Source organism: Scyliorhinus canicula, chromosome 4, assembly GCF_902713615.1.
Source record: "Scyliorhinus canicula chromosome 4, sScyCan1.1, whole genome shotgun sequence".
NCBI lineage: Eukaryota > Metazoa > Chordata > Chondrichthyes > Carcharhiniformes > Scyliorhinidae > Scyliorhinus > Scyliorhinus canicula.
The window spans coordinates 6,199,504-6,213,011 of NC_052149.1; the positions used below are offsets into that span (position 1 = coordinate 6,199,504).

Genomic DNA, 13,508 nt, shown 5'->3' on the forward strand with positions numbered 1-13,508 from the left:
GCTCCCAAAGAACCGGCTCATCCTTGTCCCGGTCATGTGAGCCCTATGCAGCACCTTAAACTGTATGAGGCTAAGTCTCGCACAAGAAGAGGAGGAGTTCACCCTTCCAAGGGCGTCCGCCCACGTCCCCTCCTCAATCTCCTCACCCAGCTCCTCCTCCCATTTACCCTTCAGCTCCTCCACCGAGGCCTCGTCTACCTCCTGCATCACTTGGTACGTTGCCGAGATCCTCCCCTCTCCAACCCATACCCCCGAGAGCACCCTGTCCTGGATCCCCCGCGGCGGCAACAGAGGGAACTCCGCCACCTGCCGCCTGACAAACGCCCTTACCTGCATGTACCTAAAGGTGTTCCCCGGGGGGAGCCCGAACTTCCCTTCCAGCTCACCCAGGCTTGCAAACTTCCCGTCTACAAACAGGCCCCTCAACCTCCTAACACCTGCCCTGTGCCAACTCAGGAACCCGCCGTCAATTCTCCCCGGGACAAACCGGTGGTTCCCCCGTATCTGGGACCCCATCGAGGCCCCCACCTCCCCCCTGTGCCATCTCCATTGCCCCCAAATTCTGAGGGTAGCCGCCACCACCGGGCTCGTGGTATACCTCGTTGAAGGGAGCGGCAGTGGCGCCGTTACCAGCGCCTCTAGGCTCGTGCCCACACAGGACGCCATCTCCATCCTCTTCTATGCTGCCCCTTCCCCGTCCATTACCCACTTACGCACCATCGCTGCGTTGGCAGCCCAATAATACCCACAGAGGTTGGGCAGCGCCAGCCCCCCCTATCCCTACCCCGCTCCAAGAACACCCTTCTCACCCTTGGGGTCCCGTGCGCCCACACAAACCCCGTAATGCTCCTGTTAACCCGCCTGAAAAAGAACTTCGGGATAAGGATGGGGAGGCACTGGAACAGGAACAGAAATCTCGGGAGCACCGTCATCTTAACTGATTGCACCCTACCCGCCAGAGACAGCGACAGCATGTCCCATCTCTTGAACTCCTCCTCCATTTGCTCCACCAGCCTTGTAAGGTTAAGCTTATGCAAGGCCCCCCAGCTCCTGGCCACCTGGACCCCCATGTACCTGAAGCTCCTCTCCGCCCTTTTTAGTGGGAGCCTCCCAATCCCCCCTCCTGGTCCCCCGGGTGTACAACGAACAGCTCGCTCTTCCCCAAGTTGAGCTTGTACCCTGAGAAATCCCCAAATTCCCTGAGAATCCTCATCACCTCCGGCATTCCCATTCCCACCACCGGGTCCGCCACATATAACAGTAAGTCATCCGCATAAAGCGACACTCGGTGTTCCTCCCCACCCCGCACCAGCCCCCTCCAGTTCCTCGACTCCCTCAGCGCCATGGCCAGGGGCTCAATTGCCAGCGCAAAAAGCAGGGGGGACAAGGGACACCCCTGCCTCGTCCCTCGGTATAAACAAAAATACTCCGACCTCCTCCTATTCGTGGCCACGCCTGCCAAAGGGGCCTCATATAACAGCCTCACCCACCTGACAAACCCCTCCCCAAACCCAAACCTTTCCAGCACCTCCCATAAGTACCCCCACTCAACCCTATCAAAGGCCTTCTCCACGTCCATCGCCACCACTATCTCCGCCTCCCCTTCTACCGCCGGCATCATTATAACATTCAAGAGCCTCCGTATGTTAGTGTTCAGCTGCCTCCCCTTCACGAACCCCGTTTGATCCTCGTGGATAACCTGCGGCACACAGTCCTCTATCCTCGTGGCTAAAATCTTCGCCAACAGCTTGGCGTCTACATTTGAGAGTAAGATCGACCTGTATGACCCACACTGCAGGGGATCCTTGTCCCACTTAAGGATCAAGGAAATCAGCGCCCGAGACATCGTCGGAGGCAGAGCCCCCCCTTCCCTTGCCTCGTTGAAGGTCCTAACCAACAGGGTGCCCAACAGATCTGCATACATCTCATAAAATTCGACCGGGAACCCATCCGGCCCCGGCGCCTTCCCCGACTGCATGCTCCCTATCCCTTTGACCAGCTCCTCCAGCTCAACCTGCGCCCCCAGTCCCTCCACCCGTCCCTCCTCCACCCTCGGGAATCTCAGCCGATCCAAAAAGCACCCCATCCCCCCTCCGCTGGGGGTTCGGACCGATACAGTTACTCATAAAAGTCCCTGAAGACCCCGTTAATGTCTACCCCACTTCGCACCACATTTCATCCCCTATCCTTAACTCCACCAATCTCCCTGGCCGCATCCCGCTTGCGGAGCTGGTGCGCCAGCATCCTGCTCGCCTTCTCCCCATATTCATACACCGCAGCCTGTGCCTTCCTCCACTGAGCTTCAGCCTTTCTGGTGGTCAACAAGTCGAACTCAGCCTGGAGACTACGCCGCTCCCTCAGCAATCCTTCCTCCGGGGCCTTCACGTATCTCCTATCCACCCTCACCATCTCCCCTACCAGTCTCTCCCTCTCCCTCTGCTCTCTCCTCTCCCCATGGGCTCGAATGGAGATCAACTCCCCCCTAACCACCGCCTTCAGCGCCTCCCAGACCGTCCCCACTCGGACCTCCCCAGGTATCCAGGTATCTCTCGATACATCCTCAAACCCGCCCGCCCACCTCCAAACGCCAAAGCGGGCGCTGGTCTCTCTCCTCCCCAGCTCGAGGTCCACCCAGTGCGGGGAATGGTCAGAAATGGATATCACCGAATACTCAGCATCCTCCACCCTCACAATCAGCGCCCTACTCATAACGAAAAAATCAATCCGAGAATAGGCCTTATGCACATGGGAGAAGTATGAAAATTCCCTGGCCCTCAGCCTCGCAAACCTCCATGGATCCACCCCACCACCCGCTCCCCCTGCAGCTTGCCGCTTACCATCACATACCTCCCGCCGCTGTCTGCCACCACTTTCGACGCCTCAAACGACACCCTCTTCCCCACCAGGATCGCCACCCCCCGATTTTTTGCATCCAGCCCCGAATGAAACACTTGGCCTACCCAGCCCTTCCTCAATCTAACCTGATCCGCCACCTCCAGGTGCGTCTCCTGAAGCATGGCCACGTCCGCCTTCAGCCCCTTCAGGTGCGCAAACACCCGGGCCCGTTTGACCGGCCCATTCAGTCCCCTCACATTCCAGGTTATCAGTCAGATCAGGGGGCTACCTCCCCCCCTCCCCCGTCGACTAACCATTACCCTTCCTCAGTCCGCCACGTGCCCGCACCCCGCTCAGCCCGTTCCCCACGGCGACAGACCCCCATCCCGACCCCCGCTACATGCTCCAGCTCCTTCTCGGCCATTCCAGCAGCAACCCCGTACCCCCCCCATTCTCCCCCCAAACCTCCCCCCCCCCCCAAGTTCGGGCCCCCCCTAACTGTGTAACCCCTTCCATTGTACTTCCGTAAGTCAACCGACTCCTGCTGACCCCGGCTGCTCCTGCCACCCCAATGACCCTCCCCAGTTCAACACAACCAGCGCCCCCCCCCCCCCCCTCCCCCCAGTGCTGGCTCCGCCCACTGCTCCTCCAGCGCGGGAGAGAAGCCCGCACTTCCATCCCGAGCCCCACCCCCCTCCCCCCCCGACACGCGGGAAAAGACGGGCACATGACCCAACAGGACTGCGAACCACTCCCAAACTCTCAACCAGTGAGAGAGAAAAAAAACCAGACGTGACAAAACGCCCAAGTAAACAGATAACAGTCCCAAAAAGCGAAAAAGCAGAACAGCAAAAAGACATCATCAAATAGAACCGATAAAAGCGAAAGGATTCCAAGGAGAACAGAGCCTCCGGGCTGTGTACACCGTTCCTCAGCCCCCAGTCCTCAGTTCAAGTCCAGCTTCTCTGCCTGGACGAAAGTCCAGGCCCCCTCCGGAGAGTCAAAATAGAGCTGGCGGTCCTTATAAGTGACCCACAAGCGTGCCGGCTGTAACAGGCCAAACTTGACCCCCTTCTTGTGGAGCACTGCCTTCGCCCGGTTAAACCCAGCCCTTCTCTTTGCCACCTCCGCACTCCTGGTAGATCCTGATCTCTGCATTCTCCCACTTACTACTCCTCTCCTTCTCAAAATGAAATTAAATGAAAATCGCTTATTGTCACGAGTAGGCTTCAATGAAGTTATTGTGAAAAGCCCCTAGTCGCCACATTCCGGCGCCTGTCCGGGGAGGCTGGTACGGGAATCGAACTGTGCTGCTGGCCTGCTTGGTAAGCCAGCGATTTAGCCTAGTGAGCTAAACCAGCCCCTCGTCGCCCATCTCAGCACACACTCACGATCGACGAAGCGGTGAAAACGGACCAGCACCGCCCGAGGCGGCTCGTTTGGCTTGGGTTTCCGCAGCAGCACCCGATGGGCACCCTCCAGCTCCAAGGGTCCCTGGAACGACCCCGCGCCCATTAGCGAGTTCAGCATCATAGACACATAGGCCCCCAAATCCGAACCTTCCAGCCCCTCTGGGAGGCCCAGGATCCGCAGGTTCTTCCGACGGGCCCAGTTCTCCATCTGCTCCATCCTCGCTGACCACTTCTTGTGGAGCGCCTCGTGGGACACCACCTTCACCGCCAGGCCCAGGAGTTCGTCCTCACTCTCCGAGGCCTTTTGCCGAAGCTCTTGGATCTCCGCACCTTGAGCCGTCTGGGTCGCCATGAGCTTGTCCAGGGAGGCCTTAAACGGTTTCAGGATCTCTGCCTTCAGCTCCCTGAAGGAGTGCTGAAGCAGCTCCCGCTGCTCTTGCGCCCACTGCTGCCAACCTGCTGCTTCCCCGCCCCCGCCATTTTGCCTTTCCTGTCTCGCACCTTTCTCTGCTCCAAAGCCGATTTTTTGACAGCTCCGCTCCTGGTCCAGGCCATCCACTGGTGGAGAATCTTAGAGGAAGTGTTACCACACGGGGAAAAGTCCAACCAGTACCGCTACGGGCCCTTAAAAGAGCCCAAAAGACCGAAAATAGCGGGAGCTACCGAACGTGCGGCTTAGCTCCGCATCACCTCAACCGGAAGTTCTCAATCAATCTCATTGAATAGCAGAACATTTTTGAGAGGCTAAGTGACCGCCTTCTGATTTGATGTTTCTGTAAAAACCTTTGATTTGACTTTCTTTGCAGAAAACAGCTGGGCATGTCAGCGAATAACCCCTGCCTGAACGAGTCAATGGACTTTCAGTTCACCACAATCCCGAGTGCGGACTCAACAGATGAAGAGTGGAGATTGAGAGAAGACCTGAACTATTTCTTCATGAGTCCGTGTGAGAAATACAGAGCCAGGCGCCAATTTCCTTGGAAGCTTTGCTTGCAAGTTTTGAAAATTGGCATCGTAACGACGCAGGTAACAAAAATTGCTGACGGAAAGAACTGGACTTAATGTCCACCTTGGAGGAAGGTAGAAAGAAAAACTTGCATTTCTATAGCACCTTTCATAACATCAGGATGCCCCAGAGCACTTTAAAACCAATTACATCAGTGCGATAATAGAGGGGACATGGCAGCTATTTAGCGGAGGTGTGTTAAGAGCCAGACAATCTGTTTTAGTGACGTGAGTTGAGGATAAATATGGTCTGGGACACACAAGATAACTCTCCGCCTTTGCTTCATAATAGTTCCAAGGCATATTTTTATGTCCACTTGGGAGGCCTTTGTTTAATGAATGAAGGGACACCTAACAGTTCAGCGGCCTCTCAACCTTCCAATTTGCTGCCTTTAGCTGCGCATCCATGGATTCCAGAACTGGTTTGTGGATTTAATATATAAAACTGTTGAGCTCTGATAACCGAAACATTATTTTCAAAGCAAAATTCAGGTGAACTTTGAGGCACAGGCTTTGTTTCCATCAGACTACAGGAGGTGAATGGGAGATTTAAGAGGTTTTTGAAATGATGAAAAGTTTTACATCGAGCGGACAGCAGCTTTCGCTGTAACATGTCCCTGCCTGTCTTTATGCTCCATCCCTCGCCTGGGTGAATGTGGTTCCAGCTTGATACCATCCAGGACAAAGCAGCCCACATGATTGGCATCCCATCCACACTGTCAGCCCCTCCAGCACTGACGCACAGTCGAGGTGTGTGTACCATCCACATGGGGGCGGCACGGTAGCTCAGTGGTTAGCACTGCTGCCTCACAGCTCCAGGAGCCCGGGTTCAATTCCCGCCTTGGGTGGCTGCATTGAGTTTGCGCTTTCTCCTCGTGTCTACGTGGGTTTCCTCGTGGTGCTCCAGTTTCCTCCCATAAACCAAATTAGGTAGGGTTATGAGGATAGGGCAGAGGTGTGGGCCTAGGTCTTTCAGAGTGTTCGTGCAGCCTCGATGGGCCGAATGGCCACTCCAGGAATTTTATGATTGTACTCTAAGGTGCACTGTAGAAACTCACCAAGGCTCCTTAGCTAGCTCCTTACAACTTCTACCATCTAGAAGGACAAGGGTTAGCAGAGACCTGGGAACACCACCACCCAGAGATTCCCTTCCCAGTCACTTGCCTCTTAAGACCATAAACCATAAAACATAGGAGCAGAATTAGGCCACTCAGCCCATCGAGTCTGCTCCGCCATTCAATCATGGCTGATATTTTTCTCATCCCCATCCTCCTGCCTTCTCCCCAAAACCCCTGATCCCCTTATTAATCAAGAACCTATCTATCTCTGTCTTAAAGACACTCAGTGATTTGGCCTCCACAGCCTTCTGCGGCAAAGAGTTCCACAGATTCACCCCCCCTCTGGCTGAAGAAATTCCTCCTCATCTCTGTTGAAAAGGACTTTGAAATCTATCGCCGTTGCTTCACTGTCACTACCACAAATCGGATGCAGACGAAGGTCCGACTCCCCCACAGGTCTGATTCTCTGCAGGGCCAGGTCTCCGGTGGGAGACACCTTTGGAGCAACATGGCCTGAAGATGCTGAGTCTCACCTGGACAATTCCTGAAACTGCCTCAGGATGGAGGCTGATGGCAACCCGGAATCCTGCAACACCTCAGCAGTGGATGGGGAATCATCTACAGGTGGACCTTCCAGGTACGGAATCCTGGAGGGGTCCATCTTCCTGCCTCAGATAGTTCCTGGCGATTCATTTCCTTTCTCCGAAAGGTCGACTTCCAAACCTCAGAGTGCTCCGGGAGATCGGCCTTCACTTTCTGGAATGTTGAGACTCCCGAGATGAGGAATAACAGCAGAGGCCCTGGGGCAGCAGGAATGGAACCAGCACGCCACTATTAAAATCCACTTCCTCATCACAGACCTCACAGCCCGCCCGCCCAGTTTCAACCTGCCAATCATTGGGCAATCCTTAACCGTTTCCGCACTGGCCAAGGCCTTTGTGCAGCAGATTGGGGTATTTGGACCTACGGGGAACCAGGACTGTAGCAGTGCAGAACCCCAATCGATGACTGCCCCTTGACAAAATTCAGAGGAGGACTCAGAGGGATCCTTTTAGCCACTGCAGTAGTTATTGTCTGGCTCGGTGATTCCTGCACAAGCTCAAAGAAAATGTAGGAGGTTCATCTTCTTTCTTCAATTGTGGGTCAGTGATGTTGGGCACCTTTTCAATTTGGTGCACGAAGACGATGGCAGACTCGGTGCCATCAGGCCCACCTCGCCACGGAATATGGAGCAAAACACCCAGTTGTATAATTGATGAGGTCGATCAGTGAATTTTGTGTGTTTTCCCATCGGGAAACTCTCCACCACGGGAATTAATAATAATAATAATCTTTATTATTGTCACAGGTAGGCTTACATTAACACTGCAATGAAGTTACTGTGAAAAGCCCCCAGTCGCCGCACTCCAGTGCCTGTTCGGGTACACAGAGGGGGAATTCAGAATGTCCAATTCACCCAACAGCACGTCTTTCAGGACTTGTGGGAGGAAACCGGAGCACCCGGAGGAAACCCACGCAGACACGGGGAAAATGTGCAGACTCCGCACAGACAGCGACCCAAACCGGGAATCGAACCCGGGAAGCTGGTGTTGTGAAGCAACAGTGCTAACCACTGTGCTACCGATGGGAGGATTCTGCCGACAGAATCGTTCGAGTGCAGCAAGAGACCATTTGGCCCTCGCACACACGACTGTGCGGCAAAATCCAGCTCCAACTGCATCTACAGGTTTGCTGACGACACGATTGTATTGGGGTCGGAATTCGAACAATAAAGAGTCAGAATACAGGAGGGAGATAGAGAACCTGGTGGAGTGGTGTAACGACAACAATCTCTCCCTCAATGTCAGCAAAAATAAAGAGCTGGTCATTGACTTCAGGAAGCAAAGTACTGTACACATCCCTGTCAGCATCAACGGGGCCGAGGTGGAGATGGTGAGCAGTTTCAAATTACTAGCTGTGCACATCACCAAAAATCTGTCCTGGTCCACCCACGTCTATGCTACCACCAAGAAAGCACAACTGCGCCTATCAGAAAACTTCCTCAGGAAACTAAGGAAATTCGGCATGTCCACACTGAATCTTACCAACCTTTACAGATGCACCATAGAAAGCATCCCATCTGGCTGCGTCACAGCATATATATATATATTTAAAATATATATTGCCAGCATCTTCTCCCAGTTTAAGCTGCTACACAGGTTCGAATGTTTGTCTTTGTCCCGGAAGATAGAGTGAGGAGCAAATTAAACTATGTTTGGATCTGGGCCGTTTGTAATTAATTTAAGTGTTGTATAAGTGGCAGTCAGCTATTTTTAAATGTACTCAGTTATTATTCAAGTTGGAGGAGTCCAAGGAACAGCCTTTGGGGGTTCCAGTTAAGATGCGATAGCTGTTTGAAGCTGAGAATATGTTCCAAAAGATGCAGTTGAGATTCACAATACTCGCACAGTAACAAGATGGGCAAAAAAGAAGCACTGTGCATGCCAGTTACCCTCCTCATCGCACCCTGTCTAATTATCCATTTATCCCATTCTCCCTTGTGTTTATTTAGCTTCTATTTAAAATACATCTGTGTCATTTACTTGAACCACTTCCTGTTGTAGCGAGTTCCACATTCGACACCACTCTCTGGGTAAAGACGTTTCTCCACAATTCGCTAATATCGTTTATTTATTGCTTCTCGTTCTGGTTTTGCACAGAAGTGGAAATATCTCCTCCAAGCTGATCCTAAAACCTTTCATAATTTTAACATTTCCTCCAAGGTCACCCATCAGCCTTCTCTTTTCCGGAGCAAGAGGCTTGAGACTGCAGTGACCTTTCCTGATTCTTCTCACCTTACAGTCCTGCTACTCTGGCCACAGAGGGGTGAATAGTTATATTATTATTGTGTTCGACCTATCATTATTAATCATTATTGTTGTCAATTATCGTGGTTTACATTGAGTGTGCATCACAGAAACATACCATTCAGCCCGTCCAATCCATGCTAGCAGTTAGGCCCCCACTCACTCTACTCCACGTAAATCTAGCAGAATCTCCTATTGCTTGCTCGTTCGATGCCGAGATGTAGAGAAAGAAGTCTTACAACACCAGGTTAAAGTCCAACAGGTTTGTTTCAAACACGAGCTTTCGGAGCACGGCTCCTTCTTCAGGAGCCGTGCTCCGAAAGCTCGTGTTTGAAACAAACCTGTTGGACTTTAACCTGGTGTTGTAAGACTTCTTACTGTGCTCACCCCAGTCCAACGCCGGCATCTCCACATCAGAGATGTAGAGAGTTCTGCATTCTCACTGCTCACTGGGTTAAGACGTTTCCAATCTCATCGCACCTGGTGAAGCCGAGGAGTGTCGGCACAGGGCAGGGAACTATGGGCCATAATGCTGCTGAAAACCCAAACAAAGTGGTTCATTATCAAAAAAGGAAGATTAACGATCCTATAATTTGTTAGTGTTAGTTAGTCACTTCCCCCACTTTCATTCATAGAATCCCTACAGTGTCGAAGAGACCATTCGGCCCATTGAGTCTGTCCCAACCCACTCCCCTGCCCTTCCTCCAAAACATTGATTATGGTCAATCCACCTAACCTGTACGTCTTTGGACTGTGGGAGGAAACCGGAGCACCCGGAGGAAACCCACGCAGACGCGGGGAGAACGGTGCAGACTCCACACAGACAGTGACCCGAGGCCGGAATCGAACACAAGACCTAGGCCCTGTAAGGCAGCAGTGCCAACCACTGTGCGACCATGCCACCCTTTGTTTTGAAGAAGAGTCACAAGCTCCAGAAAAATCCATCTGTCTCCAAAATTATTCGAAGACTTTAATCAGAAATCCCACTAATTCTCCCCAATCTCCTTCTCAGTTAATCTTACCAGGTTTTAGTGATTTGTTCATCCTGAGTGTGAATAACTTCTATCGTAAAACCTCTCATTGAATAATAACCAGCACTAATAGTTTTTAATCTATTTCTACAATCCCAATACTCACAGTATGGCGGTTTGCAGATCATATATGTTTCTGTATATATTACTGAGCTGCTAATCCAGAGGCCTGCACTGATGAGCTGGAGACATGCGTTCAAATTCTACCACAGCAATTGGAAATTTAAGTTCAATTAATGAATTCCTTAGGCATCACCTTCCAATCCCACGACCGCTATCATCTAGAAGGACAAGAGGAGCAGATACCTGGGAACTCCACCACCTGGAGGTTCCCCTCCAAGCCACTCACTATCCTGACTTGGAAATATATCGGCCGTTCCTTCACTGTCGCTGGGGCAACGTCCTGGAACTCCCTCCCTAACAGCACAGTGGGTGTACCTACACCGGATTTGGACTGCAGCGATTGAAGAAGACAGCCCACCACCACCTTCCCGAGGGCTATTATTGGAGGGCCACTAAATGCTAGTCTAACCCACATCCCATAAATGAAAAAAATAACACTGGAATACTAAAAAGAAAGCTGTGATCGGTGATGGTAAGGATAAAACTACTGGATTATTATTAATCCAGTTCACTAATGAATCTCTGGTTCATTAATGTCCTTTAAGCAAAGTACATCTGTCTTTCTGGACCACTCTCGTCAATGTATACTCTCTGAAATGACCCAATAAATTATTTGGTGAACTGCACTGCTGGTATGACCAGGTATGACCTCCACAACGCCATCCGAGATACCAAGAGAGAATATCAGACCAAGCTAGAGTCACAGACTAGCGTTACAGACTCTCGGTGGTTGTGGCAAGGCCTAAACAACATGACGGATGACGAAGCGAAGCCGAGTAGTATCTCCGGCAGCAACGCACCGCTCCCCGATGAACTCTATACTCGGTTCGAGCAGGAAACCATCGATCCGCTGTCGAGTGCCCCAGCAGCCCCGGACACTTGGGGCAGCACGGTAGCATTGCGGATAGCACAATCGCTTCACAGCTCCAGGGTCCCAGGTTCGATTCCGGCTTGGGTCACTGTCTGACATCCTCGCCGTGTGTGCGTGGGTTTCCTCCGGGTGCTCCGGTTTCCTCCCACAGTCCAAAGATGTGCAGGTTAGGTGGATTGGCCATGATAAAATTCCCCTTAGTGTCCAAAATTGCCCTTAGTGTTGGGTGGGGTTACTAGGTTATGGGGATATGTTGGAGGTGTTAACCTTGGGTAGGGTGCTCTTTCCGGGAGCCGGTGCAGACTCGATGGGCCGAATGGCCTCCTTCTGCACTGTAAATTCTATATATACCCACCATCACAGCTTCCAAAGTCAGATCATCCTTCCTGAAAGTGAACCCTTGGAAGGCGACGGGTCCGGACGTGGTCCCTGGTCGTGCACTCAGAGCCTGTGTGGACCAGCTGGCAGATGTGTTCGCAGACATTTTTAACCTGTCCTTACTCCGAGGTCCCCACCTGCTTCAAGAAGACCACTTCATACCGGTGCTAAAGAAGAACAGGCAACGTGCCTCAATGACTACTGTCCGGTGGCCCTGACTTCAGTTGTAATGAAGCGCTTCGAGAGGTTGATCATAAAGTGCATCAACTCCATACTCCCAGAATGCCTTGATCCACTGCAATTCGCAAACCATGCAACCGGTCCACAGCAGACACCATCTCCCTGGCCCTACACTCATCCCTAAAACATCTCGACAACAAGGACTCCTACATCAGACTCCTATTTATTGACTTCAGCTCCGCCTTCAACATCATAATCCCAGCCAAGCTCATAGCAAAGCTCCAAAACCGAGGACTTGGCTCCTCACTCTTCGACTGGATCCTCGACTTTCTGACCCACAGACCACAATCAGTAAGAATGAACAACAACACCTCCTCCACAATAGTCCTCAATACCGGGGCCCCGCAAGGCTGCGTACTTAGCCCCCTACTCTATTCCCTGCACACACATGACTGCGTGGCAAAATTTTGTTCCAACTCCATCTACAAGTTTGCTGACGACACGACCATAGTGGGCCGGATCTCGAATAACGACAAGTCAGAATACAGGAGGGAGATAGAGAACCTGATGGAGTGGTGTAACGACAACAATCTCTCCCTCAATGTCAGCAAAACTAAAGAGCTGGTCATTGACTTCAGGAAACAAAGCACTGTACACACCCCTGTCAGCATCAACGGAGCCGAGGTGGAGATGGTTAGCAGTTTCAAATTCCTAGGGGTGCACATCACCAAAAATCTGTCCTGGTCCAGTCACATCGACGCTACAACCAAGAAAGCACAACAGCGCCTATACTTCCTCAGGAAGGAAAGAAAATTCGGCATGTCCACATTAACTCTTACCAACTTTTACAGATGCAACATAGAAAGCACCCTACCTGGCTGCATCACAGCCTGGTATGGCAACTGCTCGGCCCAAGACCACAAGAAACTTCAGAGAGTCGTGAACACAGCCAGCCTCCCATCTATTGACTCCATCTACACCTCCCGCTGCCTGGGGAAAGCGGGCAGCATAATCAAAGACCCCTCCCACCCGGCTTACTCACTCTTCCAACTTCTTCCATCGGGCAGGAGATACAAAAGTCTGAGAACACGCAGGAACAGACTCAAAAACAGCTTCCCCCTGTTACCAGACTCCGAAACGACCCTCTTATGGACTGACCTCATTAACACTACACTCCTGTATGCTTCACCCGATGCCGGTGTCTATCTATTTACATTGTGTACCTTGTGTTGCCCTATTATGTATTTTATTTTTATTTTGCTTTATTTTCATGTACTAAATGATCTGTTTGAGCTGCTCGCGGAAAAATACATTTCACAGTACCTCGGTACCCGTGACGATAAAGAAATCGTAATAATAATAATAATCGCTTATTGTCACAAGTGGGCTTCAATGAAGTTACTGTGAAAAGCCAAATCAATCCAATCGAAGAAGGCGGCTCATCAACACTTTCTCACGGATGATTCGGGAGGGACAATACATGCTGGCTTTGTCAATGACCTCACATTCTGTGAACAAAACAAAATCTGCTTTTATGAAAACTGTGGCCAAGTCCATATTCGACATTTCCGCTATTCCCTCCATCCCCAAATGGAGCAGTGTGCTCAGTTTTAGCGAGCGAGATTCAGGAATGACACCTAGCCTTTGGACGGGGTGCAGTGCAGATTCACCAGAATGATGCCGGAGCTAAAAGGGTTAAACGGTGAGGACAAATTGCATCACTGAGCTTTGAAGAACAATCTAATCACCGTCTTCAATGGAGTGGATAG

At 51.6% G+C, this 13,508-nt stretch overlaps 1 protein-coding gene across 1 annotated transcript in view; it reads left to right on the forward strand.

Annotated features, from left to right (window-relative positions):
• Positions 1 to 13,508, forward strand: part of LOC119964112 (mucolipin-3-like) — an 87,887-nt gene that overhangs the window by 4,251 nt on the left and 70,128 nt on the right. Inside the window, exon 2 of the mRNA XM_038793418.1 lies at positions 5,054 to 5,273. Coding sequence (XP_038649346.1) covers positions 5,067 to 5,273 — 207 coding nt within the window. The 5' untranslated portion in view covers positions 5,054 to 5,066. The remainder of the gene's footprint in view (positions 1 to 5,053; positions 5,274 to 13,508) is intronic.